This window comes from Moschus berezovskii, chromosome 5 (genome assembly GCF_049115385.1).
Source record: "Moschus berezovskii isolate FMDL1 chromosome 5, NW_MosBer_1.0, whole genome shotgun sequence".
NCBI classification, from domain to species: domain Eukaryota; kingdom Metazoa; phylum Chordata; class Mammalia; order Artiodactyla; family Moschidae; genus Moschus; species Moschus berezovskii.
This window is the reverse complement of record NC_142464.1, coordinates 93,597,346-93,622,195: the sequence shown is the minus strand read 5'-3', so window position 1 is coordinate 93,622,195 and position 24,850 is coordinate 93,597,346. Positions and strand designations below refer to the sequence as shown.

The 24,850-nt window shown below is 39.4% G+C and overlaps 1 protein-coding gene and 1 pseudogene across 1 annotated transcript in view; one reads left to right on the top strand and one right to left on the bottom strand.

Annotated features, from left to right (window-relative positions):
• LOC129561878 (transmembrane protease serine 11E) overlaps window positions 1-24,850 on the top strand; it is a 59,289-nt gene that overhangs the window by 23,747 nt on the left and 10,692 nt on the right. Inside the window, exons 3-7 of the mRNA XM_055434719.2 lie at window positions 4,056-4,177; window positions 6,856-6,923; window positions 16,792-16,955; window positions 20,937-20,975; window positions 23,681-23,858. Of these exons, the coding sequence (XP_055290694.2) occupies window positions 4,056-4,177; window positions 6,856-6,923; window positions 16,792-16,955; window positions 20,937-20,975; window positions 23,681-23,858 (571 nt within the window). The remainder of the gene's footprint in view (window positions 1-4,055; window positions 4,178-6,855; window positions 6,924-16,791; window positions 16,956-20,936; window positions 20,976-23,680; window positions 23,859-24,850) is intronic.
• LOC148777869 (acidic fibroblast growth factor intracellular-binding protein pseudogene) lies at window positions 14,055-15,550 on the bottom strand (annotated as a pseudogene).

Here is a 24,850-nt window from a genome sequence, read left to right as displayed (position 1 = left end):
AAAAGCATCTTTACCTGCCTTGTTACTCATTTAATCTGCACAAGCCAAGGAAGATTCTTTCTTCTATCTTTGATGTAGCAATGCTTCCTGCTGGGAATATCATGCTAGTTTTCATATTCATTGACAAGCAATAATCAAGTCTTAATTAGGGGAAAACCATCGGAAAGGTAGAGTCCAATGTTTAGAGAGGTTTGAGGTCATAGGATTTTAAATCATCTTGATTTAAAATAACTCCAACTCATTGAAATCCTGACAGTTCAATAAACTATACATTCAGAGATTATGGGCTGGTAGGCTCTATTCTGTACTAGTAAATTGGAAAAATGTTTATAGCAGTATATGTTGAATAAATGTCTATTGTTATTTTAAAATCATCTTGGGATATATTGCAAGTGATTAAAGAAGACAGGATATGCTGAGAAGGTTAATTATAAAGAGGTTCACTCTGTGATAATCAGGTACCTCCCTGCTAGATGAACCATGAACACTGCTCTGTTATTAGAAAGGTCCCCAGGGTACTTCAGAACTGTTTTTCCAGGGCATAACAACCCTTCTGAAGTTTCCTTCTTACTCTGTATCAGGTTTTAATTAGTTGACTCCACTTTGACCTATTGGTTTAATATGTCTCTTAGTGGAGAAGGAAATGGCAACCCACTCCAGTGTTCTTACCTGGAGAATCCCAGGGACGGGGGAGCCTGGTGGGCTTCCGTCTATGGGGTCACACAGAGTTGGACACGACTGAAGTGATTTAGCAGCAGCAGTAGCAGTGACTAGATAATGCGTTGATATTTAAGACCCTGTAACCAAAAAAGCTAATCACTTGATTCTAATTTAATTGGGAATTTGCAGAAGTTGCTTTCCTGTGAAGAAAGATAGTGATCTGTAAATTGGTTATCTTCTGCTACCAGACACAAATCCAATCTTAATTTCTTAATCAAGGTGGATTATTTCTGGGAAATTTAAAGAAAAAGTATTTAAAGATTTTTTTGAAGTGGGGATAGAATTTGCCTACATACTGGTCTTTGAATTTGTAGTATCTATATTTTGATAATTTCTCTGGAACATGTTTTTAATATAAAAAGAATAGCTAAAATAATTTTATAATTCTATAGCTCTGTTCTGAATATACTAAGTCTCATTATGCTGCAAGCATCATGATTTCTCTCCATGGATGTCTAAGACTATGTTTTATGCACTTTTGTATTTCTAGAACTTAGCAACTTCCTGGCACATGTTAGATAATTAATGTTTATTGAATGCTGAATGATGAAAATGAATGAATCATACCTACGATATTTTCTTGGAGCCTATTTAGGCTTGTCTGACTTAACAAAGAATTCCTAGTAATGTTAGGGATCTCATTACTTCAGTGAGAGAAAATTTTCCTTAGTACTATTTTGCCTCTTTCCAAGTCATATATTATAAAGCTTACAAATTTTACTAATATGCATACAATAAAAACCTGGTAATATTTCTTCAGTACCCTGTTCCTATATATCCTATTGTTGCGATGATCATCTGAGTAATATGGAACACACAACTTCCACTGCCCACGCAATACACCTGAATAAATAGTGACTGCTATGATATGTGTTGCTGTCATATTTGTCACCTATCTTCTGTTTACAGATGTAACATAAGAACAGAGTAGATAAAGCACATGGCATTTAGGAGCTGGCATGCCTAGAGAACCAAAGTGAGCCAAACAAATCTATTGTAGAAACAGGCAGATAAAGATGGAGATGATCAGGCTTGAAAAAACATCATTTTGGCATAAAACCCAGGCAACATAGAACTGTGTGTGCAGTTTGTGTCTGGTGGCCTTTGGGACTGTTTCTATCTCTTCAATAACTTGAATAACAGCAGTATGCCTCTTATGAACATCATGTGGGTTATAGAATCCCCTACAGTGAATAATTTCCTGTTAGAATATTAACAGCCAACTCATGTTCATTTTTCTTACTTTTCTGTTAACATTCTCTATGATATTTTTCATCAACTACTCATGCCATGGGCTTCCTTGTGGCTTAGCTGGTAAAGAATCTGTCTGCAATGCAGGAGACCTGGGTTCGATCCCTGGGTTGGGAAGATCCCCTGGAGAAGGGAAAGGCTACCTACTCCAGTATTCTGGCCTAGAGAATTCCATGGACAGTCCATGGGGTCACAAAGAGTCAGACACGACTGTGTGACTTTCACTTTCACTTTCACTCCTGCCATATAATTCTGTCAACTGGAAATGTGTTTTGACACCTAGCAACCTATTTGACTCTATCAGGCAAATTAAAATATTGATTATAGTAATTTGTTTATTTAGTTGTAGCATATGAAATTGCTGATATTTGACCATTTTTAACCTATATAAATGGCAATTTCAAATAATTCAATCTAATAATTAAAAAAAAAAACAAGTCTAAGGATATAGAAGAGTATGTTCATCTCTTCTTTAGAACCTTACTATTCAGTGTGTGATTTGGTATCAGCAACATCAGCAGAACCTAGGGGCTTGTTAGAAATGCAGAGTCTTGGACCCAGCTTTAGACTGAAGGTAAACTATTGGTCACTATTTCAATATATTAAAAATCATACTTGAAATTGTGTATATTGTGATCTGTTTGCATTTCAGGTCACACAGGCCATTCAGGGCCAGGAAAGGAGGAAGAAAAATCCTCCCTAGACCCTCACTTAAGTGGCAAATGCTCAGGAGAACTTGACCATTCAGCGCCATCCACCTCCTTTACAAATCACTACTTCCTCCCCCAGTCTTGTCCAAATCTGACCAGTGGCTTCCCTTTCTATCCCAACAAATCCTCAGGATGACCAGAATGATCTGGTAGAGTCTTTTTTTTTTTTTTGATTGCTCTCATGCATAACTAGAGATTTCTCCTATAGCTTCAGTGAGTGAGTTTGGTTTTTTCCATTCCAAGAAGCAGTGTATCATGAAAATGTGTGCTTTGGGAGTTAGATGTTAGCTTGAAACCCAATTTAATCTTTTTTTGGCCATCTTATGTTGAGGTTGGACAAATGCATTTACATTTCTGAGACTACAGTCCTTTCTGTTAGACGTGGATAACATTGCTTTCTTACGAGGGTTATTTTAAACTGAGTGAGACATGTGAATATGTTAGGGATATAGGTGTCTGATGTTAATTTCCTTTCCCTCTGGTGTTTAAGTGAGAGAAAGAATGAGAAGCAAGAGAGAAACTGAGGTTGAATGAGACACACTCCATTTTCCTATTATAACCATACACAACATTCTTGGTCACTGTTGTATTCCTAATGCTTGGCACAGTCTCTCACACAAAACATAGTCAGCATTAATATTTCATTGAAAGAATCTTCTGAGCTCTGTGCTTGCTTAATGTAAAGGAGAGTAGAAGAAAAGCTATGCTGCATTAATTCTTCAGCAGATCAAATACTTGGGCTATTTGAACTGATGCAGAAAGTAGAGACATTGGCTAAAGAAACAAAAAAGCCAATACCTCTGGCTGGAGGGAGAAAATAAATGGAGAGCCAAGAGAACCAGGTGAAACTATGTAGTGTCCCTGGAGGGGTTACCAATGTGGCAACTCTAGCTCCTTGAAATTCTATACACTGAACTCCTGGCGTTTTAATCCCTACTCTCACCTCCTTCTTTAGCCAGAATAAATTTTCTTATTCTAGAGTCCTTGCAGCCAGAACTGATGGGTAGTTTATGGAATTTGGAGAAATCAACTTTTAAAATATAAAAATGTGTTTGCTCTTGGGAAGCTTCTGAAGCTCAGATGGCCTGACTAGCAGCTTCTTGTGGTTTATTCAGAAATATCCATGTGACTAATTAGTCTACAGGAACACCAAGCATTTTGTATGGATTTTACACTCTAAATCTTATAATGATGAATGTTGTTGTCTTTTACTTTTGAGATAACCATGAAGCTCAGAGCAGGATGATGGAGATGATCTGGGTGGGACATTTTTTCATGTCTCAGTCTGTCCAGCAACTACCAAACTAGGAAATGCCTGATGCTTTACACACATCTGATAAAAAGGATGATAAATTTTTGCCTCTTTCCTTATAGATCAAAAGAAGACCTACAATTACTACAGCACATTGTCATTTACAAGTAACAAAGTATATGATGAGTTTGGAAGAGAGGCTTCTGAAAATTTCACAGAAATGAGCCAGAAAATTGAATCAATGGTAAGCATTTCCCCCCATTTCTAGGGCATTTGCTATCACTTTCTACCAAAATTTTTAGTATCCTAGCTTCTCAAACATCCATTCAACTGATCTTGTATATCTTTGCAAAAAGGGGAGAGACCCTACCTGAGAGATATTGACAATACATGACTTGGAGAACTTTATTCCTTACAGGACTAAACTCAGTGACCTTTAGTCTTTTCTATTTGTCCTTCTTACTTACCCTTCTTCAGCTAGTGATACACTATTGATCAGCAGAGTCCAGAAATTCTGAGAATGTGAGGGTGACCCAAAATATGGTTGTTGTGTCATTGATTTCCTTAAGAAGAGACCTTTAGCAAAAGACACAAGATTGAAATTATTCAGACACATATTGAGTAGTATTTTAGTACTAAAAAGTATCCAACCTTGGACAAGTTTTTAGTACACAAATCTATAGGAAATCCTTGGATATTCATCTTTATCCTTAGGTCAGCAACACGTATCCTGAGGAATAAATGAAATATTTTAAATAGTGGAAAACTAAGCATGCATGCTAAGTCGATTCAGTCATGTCTGACTTTTAGTGATCCTTGTGGACCATAGCCTACCAGGCCTTTTTGTCTGTGGGATTCTCCAGGCAAGAATACTGGAGTGGGTTGCTGTGACTTCCTCCAGGGCCTCTTCCCAACCCAGGGATCGAACCCGCATCTCTTACGTCTCCTGCATTGGCAGATGGGTTCTTTACCACTAGCACCACCTGGGAAAACTTAGCACTATAGGCCAAAATAGCAAGAGCCTGGGTGAAGACTTATCATTGTCAGACTACTTAGAGAATAATTTGAAAGCTTCCTGATAGTCTGTGAGGTAAGTAGTGAAATGATGTGATGGAAAGAACCCTAAACTAGGAACTGGGACACCTACTTCTAAGTCCATCTACTAGCCAGTGATGTGTCATTTGGCACATCTCTTTGTCATTCTGGAAAAATTCCCTTATGTGAAAATTAAGGCACTAGACTAGAAAATTCCCAAACTGTTTTCCAGTATCCTGAGAGAGAACAGAATGGCAGTGGTCCACCTGGAAGCTCTCTGGTAAATAAGAAGCCTAAGGATTTGGATCCTTTGCTAAGGAGAAGATCAAATCCTGGTTGAATTTGTATTTGTAAACACCAAATCAGGGAAATATCAAATAAGCTCTTTTTTAGGAGATATATCTGCTTAAAGATATGTATGGATATATATATATATATATATATATATATATATAATGTAATATATAGTAAAGGAAAGGAAATGGAAGCAAATATATTAAGTAAAAATGCAACTATTTTTCTTGTTTTCTGTGCCAGTCACTAAATTTTGTATAAGATTCAGACTAACTTAAACATAAAGGAATATAAATAGGAAGCTCAAACTCCAATACTTTGGCCACCTCATGCAAAGAGTTGACTCACTGGAAAAGACTCTGATGCTAGGAGGGTTTGGGGGCAGGAGGAGAAGGGGATGACAGAGAATGAGATGGCTGGATGGCATCACCGACTCGATGGACATGAGTTTGAATGAACTCCGGGAGTTGGTGATGGACAGGGAGGCCTGGCGTGCTGTGAGTTATGGGGTCTCAAAGAGTTGGACACGACTGAGTGACTGAACTGAACTCTTCAAGTAATTTGGAAGCTATTTGATTAAAAAAAAACAAAAAACCTTTAAATGTATTTCCAAATGAATGCTGTCATTAGAGGGCTCAGTTGAATTGTGCTGATTTGTTCATAATTGAAGTAATTGTCCTTGGGAACAAAGAGTTGGAAGTCAAACAAAATTGAAGAAAGAATAAAAAGGCTCATTGTTCATCAGTTAGTCACCAGCTTGTAGTATCTGTGTTTGGTTCCCAGGTGGCTCAGTGTTAAAGAATCTGCCTGCCAATGCAGAAGACCCAGGTTTGATCCCTGGGTTGGGAAGATCCCCTGGAGAAGGAAATGGCAACCCACTCCAGTATTCTTGTCTGGAAAATCCGATGGACAGAGGAGCCTGGCAGGCTACAGTCCATGGCGTTGCAAAGAGTCGGACACAACTGAGCAACTAACACACACACACCCATCGGCTATGTATCCCTGTTCATCTGAGCCTTCCTAAGAGCATGAGTGCTGAACTGGGTGTAGATTATGACAGGATGTTTGGTAATATTTTTCACCAGGTTTGAGAGCCATGTGACACCATTATGCATTCATTCTCACATTCATTATCTCTTCCAAGTACTAACCAAGCCTAACTCTGCTTCTGAGATCAGATGAGACCCAGCGTGTTCAGGATGGTGTGGCCATGGATTGAATTTATGACCTACCACCTGACAGAGTTTTTTTCATTTCCTTTGTCTACCTACAGTAAAAGTCTCTATCTCATAGTGTGAATACTTTTCTTACATTTCAAAAAACCCAGTCTGTTTACTCTCTTTTATCTCTTTCTGAGTGTAGCACAGCAGACATCACTCCTAGCCCCCATTCTATGGTTCCCCAGCTCATATAATTCTTAAGGCAGAGTTCAGTAGAAATCGCTGAACAGAGTACAAAAAGAGACTCCTCAAGTTCAGCAATTGTGAAATGTCGGTCAATATGTTTTGCTTTTAAGTTTTTAAAAAATGTTTTAAGCTTCTAGAGTTTTAGAAAATTATCCTTGCTGACATATTTTGAATATTTTTGAAACAGGTGAAAAATGCATTTCATAAATCTTCATTGAGGGGAAAATTTGTCAAGTCTCACATTATCAAGTTCAGGTATGTAGATCTAAAATACGGACTTCTGATTATAATTTGAAGCTAAAGCTGTTAACCTGGTCAGTAATAAATAGTTTGAATTGTTCATATGTGATGTAACTTAACAGATTAATTTTGTATCTGTTCTGTGTTAAGTCATGAGTTACAATGTGCCTTACTCATTCTTCAAATCCAAAAGAAAGAATTTGCAAGATGATTTTGAGGGAAAAAATGAAAGTGAAAGTCTCTCAGTTGTGTCTGACTCTTTTCTACGCCATGGATTGCATAGTTCATGGAATTCTCCAGGCTAGAATACTGGAGTGGGTAGCCTTTCCTGTCTCCAGGGGATCTTCCCAAACCAGGGATCAAACCCAGGTCTCCTGAACTTCAGGTAGATTCTAATTGGATTTTTTGGCTTGTTTGTTTTTTGGAAATTAGTTAGAACAAATAGGGACCTAAGCCCCATCTCTTGGTTTAATAGCAAAAAAGTGTCCTATTTAAAATAGTGTAGTAGATGAGTTTTCTTTCTTCTCTTTTTGGTTCTCCTTCCTACCATTTCTCTTTCCTTTCTTTCATTTCACTCATCTTTTCTTTTTTTTTCTTTGCTATAAATATTTAAGATTTCAGATCTGTTCATCACTTCAGTTCAGTTCAGTCACTCAGTCGTGTCCAGCTCCTTGCGACTCCATGAACTGCAGCACGCCAGGCCCCCCTGTCCATCACCAACTCCCGGAGTCCACCCAAACCCATGTCCATCGAGTCAGTGATGCCATCCAACTATCTCATCCTCTGTTGTCCCCTTCTCCTCCTGCCCTCAATCTTTCCCAGAATCAGGGTCTTTTCTAGTGAGTCAGCTCTTCAGATCAGGTGACCCAAGTATTGGAGTTTCAGCTACAACATCAGTCCTTCCAATGAATACCCAGGACTGACTTTCTTTAGGGTGGACTGGTTGGATCTCCTTGTAGTCCAAGGTACTCTCAAGAGTCTTCTCCAACAACACAGTTCAAAAGCATCAGTTCTTCAGAGCTCAGCTCTCTTTATAGTTCAACTCTCACAACCATACATAACCACTGAAGAAACCATAGACTTCACTAGATGGTCCTTTGTTGACAAAGTAATGTCTTTGCTTTTTAATATGCTGTCTATAAAGGATTAATCTCCAAAATATACAACCAGCTCCTGCAGTGACCAAATCAAAAAATGGGCCAAAGAACTAAACAGACATTTCTCCAAAGAAGACATAAAAATGGCGAACAAACACATGAAAAAATACTCAACATCCCCCATAATCAGAGAAATGCAAATCAAAACCACAATGAGGTACCATTTCACACCAGTCAGAATGGCTGCTATCCAAAAGTCTACATGCAATAAATGCTGGAGAGGGTGTGGAGAAAAGGGAACCCTCTTACACTGTTGGTGGGAATGCAAACTAGTACAGCCACTATGGAGAACAGTGTGGAGATTCCTCAAAAAACTGGAAATAGAACTGCCATATGATCCAGCAATCACACTCCTGGGCATACACACTGAGGAAACCAGAATTGAAAGAGACACATGTACTCCAATGTTCATCGCAGCACTGTTTATAATAGCCAGGACATGGAAGCAACCTAGATGTCCATCTGCAGACGAATGGATAAGAAAGCTTTGGTACATATACACAATGGAGTATTACTCAGCTATTAAAAAGAATGCATTTGAATCAGTTCTAATGAGGTGGATGAAACTGGAGCCTATTATACAGAGTGAAGTATGCCAGAAAGAAAAACACCAATACAGGATACTAATGCATATATATGGAATTTAGAAAGATGCAAATGATAACCCTGTATACGAGACAGCAAAAGAGACAGGTATATAGAACAGTCTTTGGGACTCTGTGGGAGAGGGTGAGGGTGGGATGATTTGGGAGAATTGCATTGAAGCATGTATATTATCACATGTGAAACGAATCGCCAGTTCAGGGTCAATGCATGTTACAGGATGCTTGGGGCTGGTATGCGGGGATGACCCAGAGGGAGGATAAGGGGAGGAGGGAGGTGGGAGGGGGGTTCAGGAAGGGGAACTCATGTACACCCGGGGCGGATTCATGTCAGTGTATGGCAAAACCAACCAATATAATATTGTAAAATAATTAGCCTCCAATAAAAAAAAGAAAAAAAAAAGAAAAAAAAAATGGGAAAGTGCTAAGAGAGATTAAAAAAAGTTACTTACAAAAAAAAATTATATGCTGTCTAGGTTGGTCATAACTTTCCTTCCAAGGAGTAAGCGTCTTTTAATTTCATGGCTGTAATCACCATCTGCAGTGATTTTGGAGCCCAGAAAAATAAAGTCTGTGACTGTTTCCATTGTTTCCCCATCTATTTGCCATGAAGTGATGGGACTAGATGCCATGATCTTAATTTTCTGAACGTTGAGCTTTAAGCCAACTTTTTCACTCTCCTCTTTCACTTTCATCAAGAGGCCTTTTAGTTCCTCTTCACTTTCTGCCATAAGGGTGGTGTCATCTGCATATCTGAGGTTATTGATATTTCTCCCAGCAATCTTGACTCCAGCTTGTGCTTCTTCCAGCCCAGTGTTCCTCATGATGTACTCTGCATATAATTAAATAAGCAGGGTGACAATATACAGCCTTGACGTACTCCTTTTCCTATTTGGAACCAGTCTGTTGTTCCATGTCCAGTTCTAACTGTTGCTTCCTGACCTGTATACAGGTTTCTCAGGAAGCAGATCAGGTGGTCTGGGATTCCCATCTCTTTCAGAATTTTCCACAGTTTATTGTGATCCACACAGTCAATGCTTTGGCATCATCAATAAAGCAGAAATAGATGTTTTTCTGGAACTCTCTTGCTTTTTCCATGATCCATCGGATGTTGGCAATTTTATCTCTGGTGCCTCTTCCTTTTTTAAAACCTGCTTGAACATCTGGGAGTTCATGGTTCACATATTTCTGAAGCCTGGCTTGGAGAATTTTAAGCATGACTTTACTAGCGTGTCAGATGAGTGCAACTGTGCAGTAGTGTGGGCATTCTTTGGCATTGCCTTTCTTTGGGATTGGAATGAAGACTGACCTTTTCCATTCCTGTGGCCACTGCTGAGTTTTCCAAATTTGCTGGCATATCAAGGGCAGCACTTTCACAGCATCATCTTCTAGGATTTGAAATAACTCAGGTGGAATTCCATCACCTCCACTAGCTATTCGTAGTGATGCTTTCTAAGGCCCACTTGACTTCACATTCCAGGGTGTCTGGCTGTAGGTCAGTGATCACACCATCATGATTATCTGGGTCATGAAGATCTTTTGTGTACAGTTCTTCTGTGTATTCTTGCCACCTCTTTTTAATGTCTTCTGCTTCTGTTAGGTCGATAATATTTCTGTCCTTTATTGAATCCATCTTTGCATGCAATATTCCCTTGGTATCTCTGACTTTCTTAAAGAGATCTCTAGTCTTTCCTGTTCTATTGTTTTCCTCTAGTTCTTTGCATTGATCATTGAGTAAGGCTTTCTTATCTCTCCTTGCTATTCTTTGGAACTCTGCATTTAGATGCTTATATCTTTCCTTTTCCCTTTGCTTTTCCCTTCTTTTTCACAGGTATTTGTAAGGCCTCCTCAGGCAGCCATTTTGTTTTTTGTACTTCTTTTTCTTGGGGATGTTCTTGATTCCTGTCTCCTATACAATGTTACGAACTTCGGTCCATAGTTCATCAGGCACTCTGTCTATTAGATCTAGTCCCTTAAATCTATTGCTCACTTCTGCTGTATAGTCACAAAGGATTTGATTTAGGTCATACCTGAATGGTCTAGTGGTTTTCTCTACTTTCTTCAGTTTCATCAACCATCAGTAAATAGAATCCAAGGCATAACATTTAAGCAAAATACTATATGAGGATCTTAAAATAATGTATTATCTTCATATAAATTATTTGCAATTTCCAAAATAAAATAGCTGCTATTTCCAACATTATTTCAATGACAAAAGCTCCAAGTTGCTCATCAGCCTGTTACTTAGTTGCCCACTTTCTCTTGAAAATTCTATACTCTTTGATGTTCAAAATATTCCTTTTTCTTGGATCTGTATCTGCTTCTCCAGTTATCAAATTTTCATTCTTTCAAGAGGACTTCATTCACGCACATCATGGTTTCCTATGCTATGGAAATCCAAGTTTCTATTTCCAGTCTAAATTTTTGTCCTGGTTCTAGAACTATATGCTTGCCCATGCACACTTCCTTGTGCGTGTTTCACAGAAAATTCTCAAACTCAAGAAAAACCTAATTATGCTAGTAAGAAACCTGGAAGTCTTCCATACTCCTCCCTTTCCTGGGCCCCTTGAACTTTGTGAATAGCTAAGTTCTACCAATTCTACAGGACAGGGGAAACAGAGACTCCTGGAGAACACAAATAAAACCTTGTATGCATCAGGACCCAGGAGAAAGGAGCAGTGACACCATAAGAGAATGAGTCAGACTTGCCTGTGTGTGCTTGGGAGTCTCCAGGGAGGGTGTGGGTCAACAGTGGCCTGTCGTGGGATCAGAGGAACTGACTACAACAGTTCTGGGAGGCCTGGAATGCTGGCATAAGTTATTTTGAAGGAGATCACCATTACTGCCATTCAGTACAGTTCAGTTCAGTCGCTCAGTTGTGTTCAACTCTTTGTGACTGCATAGACTGCAGCACACCAGCTTCCCTGTCCTTTATCCACTCCTGAAGCTTGCTCAAATTCACGTCCATCAGGTCAGTGATGCCATCCAACCATCTCATCCTCTGTTGTCCACTTCTCCTCCTACCTTCAATCTTTCCCAGCATCAGGGTCTGTTCCAATGAATCAGCTCTTTGCATCAGGTGACCAAAGAACGGGAGCTTCAGCTTCAACATCAGTCCTTCCAATGAACACCCAGGACTGATCTCCTTTAGGATGGACTGGTTGGATCTCCTTGCAGTCCAAGGGACTCTCAAGAGTCTTCTCCAACACCACAGTTCAAAAGCATCAATTCTTTGATGCTCAGCATTCTTTATTGTCCAGTTCTCATATCCATACATGACTACTGGGAAAACCATAGCTTTGACCTTACAGAATTTTGCCAGCAAGGTAATATCTTTGCTTTTTAATATGCTGTCTACGTTTGTCATAGCTTTTTTTCCAAGGTGTAAACTTCTTTAAGTTTCATTTCTGCCATTACACAGCCTCAAACATCAGCAGAAAATTGGATTAAAGACTTACTGACCATAGCCTTGCCCACCAGAACAAGACCCAGTTTTCCCCACAGCCAGTCCCTCCCATCAAGAAACTTTCACAAGCATCTTATCCATCAGAGGGAAGACAGAATGAAGACCTCAATCATGGATCACAACCTTGCCTAACTCAATGAAACCATGAGTCAAGATGTGTAGGGCCACCCAAGATGGATGGGTCATAGTGGAGAATTCTGATAAAATGTGGCCTACTGGAGAAGGGAATGGTAAACCACTTCAGCATTCTTACCTTGAGAACCCCATAAACAGTATGAAAAAGCAAAAAGACATGACAGTGAAAGATGAAACTTTCATGTCAGTAGGTGTCCAATATGCTACCGGAGAAGAGCTATTGCTCCTTGCAACTAAAGCAAAGACAAACCTAGACAGTGTATTAAAAAGCAAAGACGTTACTTTGCTGACAAAGGTCCATATAGTCAACGTTATGGTTTTTCCAGTAGTCATGTATGGATGTGAGAACTGGACAATAAAAAAGTTTGAGTGCTAAAGAACTGATGCCTTTGAACTGTGGCAGTAGGGAAGAATCTTGAGGTCCCCTTTGGACAGCAAAGAGATCAAACCAGTCAATCCTAAAGAAAATCAACCCTGATTATTCATTGGAAAGACTGATGCTGAAGCTGAAGCTCCAATACTTTGGCCACCTGATGTGAAGAGTTGACTCACTGGAAAAGACTCTGATGTTGGGAAAGATGAAGGCAGGAGGAGAAGGGGATGACAGAGGATGAGATGGTTGGATAACATCACCAACTTGATGGATATAAGTTTGAACAAACTCTGGGAGATGGTGAAGGACAGGGAAGTCAGGCACGATGAAGTCCATGGGGTTGCAAAGTGTCAGACATGACTGAGCAACTGAAAAACAACAACCAATTCTATCTTCTGAATCACTTTCTAATTTGTTTACCGCTTCATCCCAGAAATCTTGCTATTCATTATTCTTTCTTCTGTTATCATAATATGAAGATGTGCAAATTTGTTGGAAAGATAAAGTCAGTCTTAGAGGTATTGATTTGAGATACTAAGTGATCCTCTGAGCCTGAAATATGAGTCTGACATAAGGGAGGAAATGGAAACTGAGTTGAAGACATAAATTTGTTCAACATCAACTCAGAGTATTAGAAAGTGTGGGTGTCAACAGAATTTCTCAGAAAAGGGGTAATGCAAGAAAAAAAGGATTGTGAAGAAAACTTGAGGAGTTTTCTTAAGGAAATAGAAGAAAAATATTTTCTTAAGGAAATATTTAAGGAAATAGAAGAAAAATAGCAAACTAGGAAATAGACAGGGAAGGAGCAGGCAAAACAAAGAATCGAGAGAAGCACCTCTGAAACTAATAACAGAAAGTTTTAGTGAGGGAGTGGTCAGCATTGACAAGATTCCTGACAGACCAAGTAATATGACTAGGAAGAATCCATGGGAAATGTCAATGAGGAAGTCATTAGTGTTCAAGTAGAGAAATGACTCAGTTGAACAGAAGGGGAGGAATTAGACTGCAATTAAGTAAATGTGAGATAGAATGTAATTTACCCATTCAAGAAGGTTTTCTGTGATATGAAGGTGTGAGGTAAATCATACAGCTGGGGTAGAGGGAGGTTTTGTTTTTGTCTCTGTCAACCAACCAGTAGATGAATAGCTTACAGGAAAGAAGAAAAGAATAAGTACCGGATGTATAGGGGTGCTACGGCAGTGAAAAGGGGGTTGAGATATATAACAATGATCCCTTTAAAGCTCTATTTTTCCAGATTACAAAAGCAATATGAAATTGTGTGAAATTCAAATAACACAAGATTACAAAAAACAAAAAGCAAAAGTCCCCTCTTTAATAGTTTCATGCCCAGAAATAACACATCTTTTTTTTTTCCAAAGTCATGGCAACTTTATTGAGTGTGTGGCGGGGGCCTCAGTCATGATAGAGACACAGGAGGCAGCCAAGGAGGGTGGGAAGGTATCCATGTAGCCCTCCCAGAGGGCCTGGTGCCGGGAGTCATCCAGGGAGTGGACCAATGCCCAATACTGATTAATCATTCAGTGGCCAGTGGTCTGGGCCACAGGGTTCCATGAACTTCTCCACAAGGTCCACAAACAGGCCTCTGACATCCTTATTGTGGGTCAACTTGGAGGCCACATTCACCAGCCCCCAGGACCTGGCTTCCATCTTCGAAAAGACACAGAGCTTTCCCCAGAGGGCAGTTTGATCTCCTTCAAGTCCTGGAGACTCTCCTCCTCTAAGTCCACATCCATGTCATCCACCCAGGAGTCCACAGCTCCTGGGTCCAGTTCGGGATCGTGAACTCAGCACAGAAGGCAAAATCCCCAAAGCTCAGAGACTCCAGTTTTTTCCTTCCCTGTCTCAAAGTGATTGTTGGCAAAGAAGACAATGGCTGCGTAGTCCCTGGCCAATCACTCGAACAGGAGGAAGTGCTGCTGGGTGTTGTTGACCAGGGAGCCCTTCATTTCCTCTACCACCTTGAAGACTCAAAGTTGTCAGACTGACTCCAGTAACTCTTGAGGGTGATGCCGGTTTTGGTGCCAATGTCATCCAGGTCTTTCTTGGTGCCCTGGGACAGATTCTTGCCCAGCGCTTCCCACACGAAGGCCTGGTCAGAGGCAGAGTCCCTCTAGATGAATAGTGCCTGTCAAGAGGGCAGGATCTGGAAGATGAGCTGGTGCTGCAGTTTTGGTGGTTCGTGGAGCAGGTGCTCAAGCACGTGGAAATTACCATAGTGGTCCATGATGTAGCTCTGGAGCATCGCTGCTGTGGTGCCGGGCTGCTTCAGGATTCCCCAGCAAGCACACCCTGAGGGCCACTGCGTCGCTCACCAAATCACCATCCAGCCAAAAGTAATACACATCCTCATTGATGAGGGTCATGTTCCCCATGAAGATGTCCAGCTCGCTGGTCACAGCGACACCAAGAGCCCCAGTAGAAAGAAGGACTGCTTTGGCCTGCACACGGCTGCCCAACACATCTTGTTAGTAATTTACTTTTATTTTTTTCCCAATGACTGCATATAGATTTAGCTGGCTATATAGTTTTTCACTACAAGTGTATGCCAAGATTGATTTAGCCACTACCCTTTTGATGGGCACTTGGGTTGTTACAATATTTTTTTTATTTAAAGATAAAGTTAAGATGCTGTATGTATACATATCTCCTTGCACCAAAAGAGTGTATTTTGAAGATTAAACTTCTAAAAGTAGAAATGCTGCATCAGAGAGGATGGATAATCAAATTTATAACAGATAAACTGCCTTGCAAAAATGAGATTCTAGTTGGTATTCCTACCTACAGTTTGGGAGCACAGGAGTTGATGCAGCATACGGGTGAGTAGTAAGATTCTTTGGGGTTCTGGTTTAAGATGGTGAAGCAGGAAGAGAAAACTCACCTCCTCCCATAGACTCACTCAATCTACAGATACAGAAGAAACAATTTTCTCTTAAAAAGAACAAAACAAAAAACCCAAAGGTTGACTGAGTAACTATTGCACATTGGGCAAATGAGAAGAAAGTCACATTGAAGCAGGTTGGAGAGGCTGGGACACAATCTTGCCATAAATCCTGTTCTGCCACACCAGGAAAAAATATCTCAAACCCAGAGATTCTCCCTGATGAGTGAAAAGTTTGAACCCCAAATCAGGCACCTCAACTTTTAGGACCTGTACCGAGAGACAAGCCTCCAAAACATCTAACTCTGAAAATGAACAGGAGTCAAGTGCTGAGATCTACAAAATTGTATCTATCTGGGAGATGGCTCTTAAAGCGCCCATGCAGTTGGACTCACCCTCCTCAGGGCCCAGCACAGTGGCAGCCTATTGAACCCAGACTGAAAGGGAACTGGTTGTGATTGTGAAAGAAGGGGTAGGGTATAGACTGAGAATGAGAAAGAGTAGTCAAGGATGGTTCCAAAGTAGTAATTCATTCAAATAATGCTAAGGCTCATTAATACTCTATTGTGGAAATAAAATGCATGAAGTCAAGACAACTTGGTCAAGCTTTCTAATGTCTTTAGGATCAGGAGTTGTTTAGAAGAGCCTGAAGATTACTTGGGAGAAATCACTGGATTTAATTAATCCTGAAAGCCAAAACCAGTTGGTTTCTTATTTACCATACATTTTATTTGATAAGTTTGAATGGTTGACAAGAAAATTGTCTTTTGATGTTAATAACCCAAGTATTTAACTAGATCCTGTGGTGGTAAGGAAGACCATAGGCTACCAGCTGACTATCAGAAAGGCTGAGATGGGAGCTTTGAATGTGGTAAACAATAGGAATTTTGTTGTTGTTTTTCAGTCCCTAAGTCATATCTGAATCTGTGTGACTCCATGGACTGTAACACGCCATGTCCTTCACTATCTCCTAGAGTTTGCTCAGACTCATGTCTGCTGAGTCATGATGCCATCCAGCCTTCTCATCCTCTGTCACCCCTTTCTCCTCCTGCCCTCCATCTTTCCCAGCATCACGAATATAGAAGAAAACAAATTAGATCTTTTACAATTGCATTTACAGATTTGTTTTGGGTGTTTGTGATTCAAATGAGTTAAAAAGAGAAACTAGAGTATGATATTGCCATAAATCTTATTTGGAACTTAACCTTTTAAAACTCTATTTCTCTCTTTTTTTCTTTGTTTGGTCCACAGTCAAGAGGAACGTGGAGTGTTGGCTCATATGCTGCTGATTTTTAGATTTCCTTCTACTGAGGACCCTGAAACCATCAATAAAATAATACAACATGTTCTACATGAAAAACTGCAAGATGCTGTAGGACCCCCTAAATTAGATCCTGAATCAGTTGAAATTAAAAGTAAGTTTATTTCTTCTAATTCAATTCTCTTACATAGAATAACTTTGGTCTTGGGCACTAATCTTTGAAAGTTTTTGGATGTTTTTCATTATGGGGTCTTGCCACCAACAGAATACTTATTTGGGACTAAATTGATCCAAATGAAGTTTTCAAAAATTTAATACTACTTTAAACTTACAACTCCCCTGCAAGTCTGTCATTAACTCATGAGCCTGCATTCTTTTTCTATATTGGGCCTTCAGTTCAGTTCAGTCGCTCAGTCGTGTCCGACTCTTTGTGCCCATGAATCACAGCACGCAAGGCCTCCCTGTCCATCACCGATTCCCGGAGTTCACTCAAACTCATGTCCATCGAGTCGGTGATGCCATCCAGCCATCTCATTCTCTGTCGTCCCCTTCTCCTCTCATTCTCTGTCGTCCCCTTTTCCTCCTGCCCCCAATCCTTCCCAGCATCAGAGTCTTTTCCAGTGAGTCAACTCTTCGCATGAGGTGGCCAAAGTATTGGAGTTTCCACTTTAGCATCAGTCCTTCCAATGAACACCCAGGACTGATCTCCTTTAGAATGGACTGGTTGGATCTCCTTGCAGTCCAAGGGACTCTCAAGAGTCTTCTCCAGCACCACAGTTTAAAAAAAACATCAATTCTTCAGCGCTCAGTTTCCTTCACAGTCCAACTCTGGGCCTTACATTTTAGCTATAGAATCCAATGATGAATGGAAAAAGTAGCTCTGTGTATTTATTCCTCTTCCTCTTGCTTACTTTTTATGTTCTGAGTATGATGGCTTATATGCTACTGATTTTTAGATTTTGTGAAAGATTCATGCTATCTACCTATTTTCATCCAAATGTCATTAATAATCCTTATTAGCTTCTTCTCTTGGAGAAGGCAATGGCAACCCACTCCAGTACTCTTGCCTGGAAAATTCAGTGAACGGAGGAGCCTGGTGGGCTGAAGTCCATGGGGTCACTAAGAGTCAGACATGACTGAGCGACTTCACTTTCACTTTTCACTTTCACGCATTGAAGGAAATGGCAACCCACTCCAGTGTTCTTGCCTGGAGTATCCCAGGGATAGAGGAGTCTAGTGGGCTGCTGTCTATGGGGTCGCACAGAGTCAGACAATACTGAAGTGACTTCGCAGCAGCAGCTTCTTCTTTTAGGCCCTTTGCTGATGAAAAGTATATCGTTTATCTTTTGGCAAAAATTATTTTTGGTATATTTTACAACTAACTTGAAAAATCTAAATTTTTTGTTTTTTTCAGTGCAAGGGAACATAATAAACAGTGATAGGTCCTCATAACTAGAAAGTGAAAAACACACAAGACCCTCAGGGGAAATATAAGATTGGTTAAAAGCTCAGTCATATGCTATATAGTACAGTGTTAGTCTCTAGAAATGGTGTACCAGCCACATGTATATTCTTAAAGTTTCTGGTAACCACATTAAAAAAGTAAAAATAAACATGTGAAATGTATTTAATTAATTTATGCATTTAACCCAACATATCCAAAATAGTATTATTTCAATAAGTAGTTCATATAACTGTCTACTCATTGAAATAATAATGCAATTTATAATACATTGTAATCACAATGTATTTCATATTGACAAATAGTCCATGGAAATATTTTTCATGAGGTTTGAAATCGATTGTATATTTTATATTTATAATGCACTTCCGTTTAGCCAGATTTCAAGAACTTACTAGGCACATGTGGCTGGTGAATAAAGTATTGGATATGGCAGCACTAGAAACTATAGAATAAAGGACAAGTAGAAAGAAGGAATAAAAGTGCTAATATAAAAGCTGACATGTAACTAGAGACCAAATTTGGTGGTTAGTCCCTCTACTTGCTTAGAGAAGGAAGCCCAGTAGTCAGGGCCAGCTATTAGTATGTAATTTGTGGGGCCCAATGAGAAGTGAAAGTCTGAGACTCTTTTGAAAAACAATTAGACGGTGCTGTTAAAGGTACTAAGATATATGATTTTTCTTTCATGATCTTTCTTGATTTATCATGGTATTTTTTATTTATTAATTAATGATATTCTAAATGAAAAAGTGGAGCAGGAAATGGCAACCCGCTCCAGTAGTCTTGCCTGGGAAATCCCATGGAGGGAGAAGCCTGGTAGGCTACAGTCCATGGGGTCGTGAAGAGTCGGACATGACTGAGCAACTTCACTTTCACTTTTCATTTTCATGCATTGGAGAAGGAAATGGCAACCCACTCCAGTGTTCTTGCCTGGAGAATCCCAGGGACGGAGGAGCCTGGTGGGCTGCTGTCTATGAGGTCTGACACAACTGAAGTGATTTAGCAGCAGCAGCAGCAGTTAAGTGAAAAAGTCAAAATTTTAAATTAGTAGCATGAGTTTTGCTGATCACCTTTATATTGTGAAATGCAATTTTCAATGCAAATATGAAAGCATTTAATTTTTATTTGGAATCATGAAAATTATACAACTGTATTTCATAACTTATCCAAGCATGCATCTTGGTTACCATATTAAAAGAAACACTAGAGAAGTCTAGCTCAACATTGTTTTTTTCCCTTCTAGATACAGGCATTTTACCAGTGCTCTCTACCATAAGCTTATGTGAGGAAGGACCAAAACATCCTTCTATATCATAACTTTCAGCTAAAGCTTTTGGCTGATACAAAGAAGTAACGGGCACAAGAAAGGGTATGGTAGGTCCCTTAGTCGTTTGTGTTTATCTGAATGTCATTACTGTAGTGTTCTAAGCAAGTTCTGGTTCAAACAGAAAACTTGGCCTCCTGGGGCTGTCAGTAACCCCAGCAGACAGATTACTTCACTAGTGATGACTAGGTAATTCCAAATTCACTGATTAAAGGTCACATTCCTGAAATAGGTTGAAACTGCAATTAGGCTAGATGGTAAGTTTGGCTTACTGATGTGGGACTTTTCACAATGACTCCATTTTGAGTCTCTTATTTATTTTTGTAATAGTATCAACATGCAAAGCCCAGATTTTTTCTAGGAAAAGCTTGAAATAAAGAATAGAATATTGAAATAGGGAGACTTGTGGTGGTGTTTTTAAATATTTACTGAGAGTAAATGGCCACTTCTTCTTTATTTTTTCATTTTCCCCAAATGTAGCCAGAACAAAGTCAATAAAGGCTTTCTAGAAAATAGATTTTTTGTGAATCAATACTATTAAATACTATAGAAATTGACAATATATATATATTTTTATATCTAGAAATCCTATCTTGCCATGTTGAAAGAAAATAGGTGCAATCTACTGAATCAGGAAATTTGAGTATTGAGAGTTTTATGTAACTATCGGTTAGTTTAGCATTTGCATAGGATTAGTTTAGCATTTGCATAGGATTAGGGTCTGATTGTTGAGCTAACGAGTCCCTGGCTAGAGTTGAATGACAATTTGAGGGCAAATTGTCTTGCTAAAACTTTAGCGAAAAGAAGACCAAGAAATGGACAGCATTGTTTTTCAATGGGAGTGAGAACTAATTTATGAACATGCACTAGGGTATGTTGTACAGATGGCACTATGCTTATGAGTTTGGTAAAACAAATAATACAAAACTGAAATAATGGTCAATAAAAATATGATTGCATTTGGGGAATCAAATTAAGATTTAGAATAGGATTTCCCCCCTAAAAGCTATGGACTACCTACATCTTATTTCCTGCTATAAAACTCAGATTCCTGGGTTTCAGGACAAACTCAGAATTACTGGGAAAAGGAAAAGGAATTTACAGTATAAAGATGCTCTTTAGGTGACTTTCAGCCACACTAAAGTTTAAGAAACTGTTCAAATCTCCCTTTTCCCCAAGAAAATGAATACACTATGTCTATGATGAACTGTTGCTTTTTGAAAGTTTTACATCACAGAGATACTATCTTTTAATGGAATTGAGCAACCTTCAGTATTTTAAGTACTCAGAGGCATTATGAAATTCTGATGTGCAGACCCTGTTCTATTGAGCATTTCTGTGTGTTTCAGAAATCAACAAGACAGAAACAGACAACTACCTGAACAATTGTAAGTTTAACACGTTTATTAAAATTGCATTACGTGAATGAAAAAAGTTAACTCTAGATTACTTAAGTTTACTTTGTCAGTGTTGTGGGGTCAGAATAAAGTTTGATTTGTGCACATCTCATGGTGTTTATCTTACCCCTGAAGTACCTTTTATTGCAAAAGGATAAAAACTAGGAGGATTTTGAAATGGATGTATGGGGCCTGTGACAGATGTGTAGTAGAAGTGAGTGGTACAGTTGTTAAAGAAAAGGCAAAAATATTTCTTAATGTTCTGATTGCAGATATCTACAATATATCCTCATGAAAATTTTCTAAAGATTGTATAGAAATAATTTGTATATCAATATTTTTCAGCTAAAGGCAGAAACTTAGTGCTACTCCACACTAAATAAAATCTTGATGTTATTAATCTCATATTATAAAAATTGTTGACAATTATGGGACTGGGTTTCTCCAAGCCAGGCTTCAACAGTATGTGAAATGTGAACTTACAGATGTTGAAGCTGGTTTTAGAAAAGGCAGAGGAACCAGAGATCAAATTGCCAACATCCGCTGGATCATCGAAAAAGCAAGAGAGATTCAGAAGAACATCTATATCTGTTTATTGACTATGCCAAAGTCTTTGACTGTGTGGATCACAATAAACTGGAAAATTCTGAAAGAGATGGGAATACCAGACCACCTGACCTGCCTCTTGAGAAATCTGTTATGCTGGTCAGGAAGCAACAGTTAGAACTGGACATGGAACAACAGACTAGTTCCAAATAGGAAAAGGGGTAGGCCAAGACTGTATATTGTCATCCTACTTATTTAACTTATATGTAGAGTACATCATGAGAAATGCTGGGTTGGATGAAGCACAAGCTGGAATCAAGATTGCAGGGAGAAATATCAATAACCTCAGATATGCAGATACACCACCCTTCTGGCAGAAAGTGAAGAACTAAAGAGTCTCTTGATGAAAGTGAAAGAGGAGAGTGAAAAGGTTGGCTTAAAGCTCAACACTCAGAAAACTAAGATCTTGGCATCCGGTCCCATCACTTCATGGCAAATAGATGGGGAAACAGTGTCAGACTTTATTTTTGGGGGCTCCAAAATCACTACAGATGATGACTGCAGCCATGAAATTAAAGACGCTTACTCCTTGGAAGGAAAGTTATGACCAACCTAGACAGCATATTAAAAAGCAGAGACATTACTTTGCCAACAAAGGTCCATCTAGTCAAGGTTATGCTTTTTCCAGTGGTCATGTATGAATGTGAGAGTTGGACTATAAAGAAAGCTGATAGCCGAAGAATTGATGTTTTGAACTGTGGTGTTGGAGAAGACTCTTGAGAGTCCCTTGTACTGCAAGGAGATCCAACCTGTCCATCCTAAAGGAAATCAGTCCTGAATGTTCATTGGAAGGACTGATGTTGAAGCTGAAACTCCAATACTTTGACCACCTGATGCGGAGAGCTGACTCGTTTGAAAAGACCCTGATGCTGGGAAAGATTGAGGGCAGGAGGAGAAGGGGACCACAGAGATGAGATGGTTGGATGGCATCACTGACACAATGGACATGGGTTTGGGTGGACTCCGGGAGTTAGTGATGGACAGGGGGGCCTGGCGTGCTGCAGTTCATGCGGTCGCAAGGAGTTGGACACGACTGAGTGACTGAACTGAACTGAAGTGATGGGACTGTGGTATATGTGGATGAAAATACTGAAGACCCAAATAATATCTTCACCCATATTTTAAAGGTACTGACTCAAGGCACAGTGTTTCTTCCTTCTATGGCAGAATATCCTACCATGATTTAGAGAATATATTTGATATTTAACAGAATTACACAATACCTTTCTATTAAAAGATGAAAAGAAATGTACTCACCAGCTCAGAATGTTGGTTAATTCACAGGGCTTAACTAAATGTAAAACCAAGGAATAATCCCATTACATGGCATATCTTTTCACTACTAGTATTTATTGGAAACTTGTTATGTACTAGTGCTGTGTTAGTCAATAGGGACATAAAATGGATGATTTAATCCTTGCTTAAAGCATCTTACACTTCAATGAGACTAGATATATGAGACTAACACATGAACACAGAATTACAAGACAGTAGTTCTCAAACAGGGGCAATTTTGATCCCCCCAAGTGACTACGTCCTATTGTGGCATTTGGGTTATCATGATGGTTGGGGGTCAGGGATGCTACTAGTATCTAATATGTATAGGCCAGGGATCCTTTTAAACAACGTGTGATGCACAAGACGGACCCCCCACAACAAAGAATTATCCATCTGAAAATGTCAGTAATCCCAAGATTGAGAAACTCTGTTATAAACAATATTCTGTTACTAATATTAGATATATTTACATACAATATATGTACTAATGTATATTAATCTGTTGTATATAGAGATAAATCTATACATCTGTATATACATACACAGGTTTCACAGTTGGCTCAGGGGTAAAGAACCCACCTGCCAATGCAGGAGATTCAGGAGACTTGGATTTGATTCCTGTGTCAGGAAGATCCTCTGGAGAGTAGGAAATGGTAACCCACTCCAGTATTCTTGCCTGGGAAACCCCATGGACAGAGGAGCCTAGTGGGCTACAGCCTGTGGGGCTGCAAAGAGTAGGTCACGACTGAGTATGCACAACACAGTTTGATACGTAAAAACAATTGCTAACAAATGCATCCTCTCTTCTACAGGTTGTGGGACACGAAGGAACAAAACCTCAGGACAGAGTCTCAGGATTGTTGGTGGAACAGAAGTACAAGAGGATGAATGGCCATGGCAAACCAGTCTGCAATGGGATGGGATCCATCGCTGTGGAGCAACTTTAATTAATGACACATGGCTTGTGAGTGCTGCCCACTGCTTTAGAACGTAAGTATTGAACCTTGAAAATGACTGGATGGTGGTGGTGGTTTAGTTGCTAAGTCCTGTCTGACTCTTGAGACCCCATGGACTCTAGCCCTCCCAGGGTCCTCCATCCATGAGATTCCCCAGGCAAGAGTACTGGAGTGGGTTTCTATTTCCTTCTTCATGAGAATGACTAGGGTAAGCAAAGTGCTTTGGACTTAGTAGGATGGAAATACCTCATGAGAGATGAGTTTAATACAAATTAAAATTATATACATATATATGTATGTATATGCATGTTTTATCACAAAGGGCTTCCCTGGTGGCTTAGTTGGTAAAGAATCAGCTTGCGATGAAGGAGACCTGGGTTCAATCCCTGGGTTGGGAAGATCCCTTGCAGAAGGGAAAGGTTGCCCACTCCAGTATTCTGGCCTGGAGTATTCCATGGACTGTATGGTCCATGGGGTCACAAAGAGTCGGACACAAGAGAGTAGAAAACACATAAATGTTAGTAAGAGGTTTTATAGTCTAGAAATGGAAATGGTATCAAAGAACATGTAGATAAATTATCCACTGAAAATTACACAGTAATTTGTCAAAGGAAGCAGGACTTTGAGAATTATTTTTGGACATTGAGCTTGGTGTGAAAAACAAGAGCCATTTCTCAGGTAGATTCTACATATCTACCTGAGATAGATGCTAAGTGAATTGTAGTTTTGATCCTGATGGAGAAATTCTAAGAAAAAATTAAATACAAAGAAAGTAGGTAGTAACAAATTATATTGATACAACTGAATAGATTGACTACCTATATTTCAAGGAATTTTGATTCAATCTTCCAACCCATTGCAAAATGCCTGAGGTATACAGGATAAGTAATGCTTTGTTAAATTATTGTGTAGCAGTTTTTATTTTCAGAGAAACGTGTGGATAGGCAACATGGTGCACACAGAATGCATATAGTTCTCTCATTCTGTACAAGATATGCTTTCCATATGTCCCTTGGAGTCACTGAT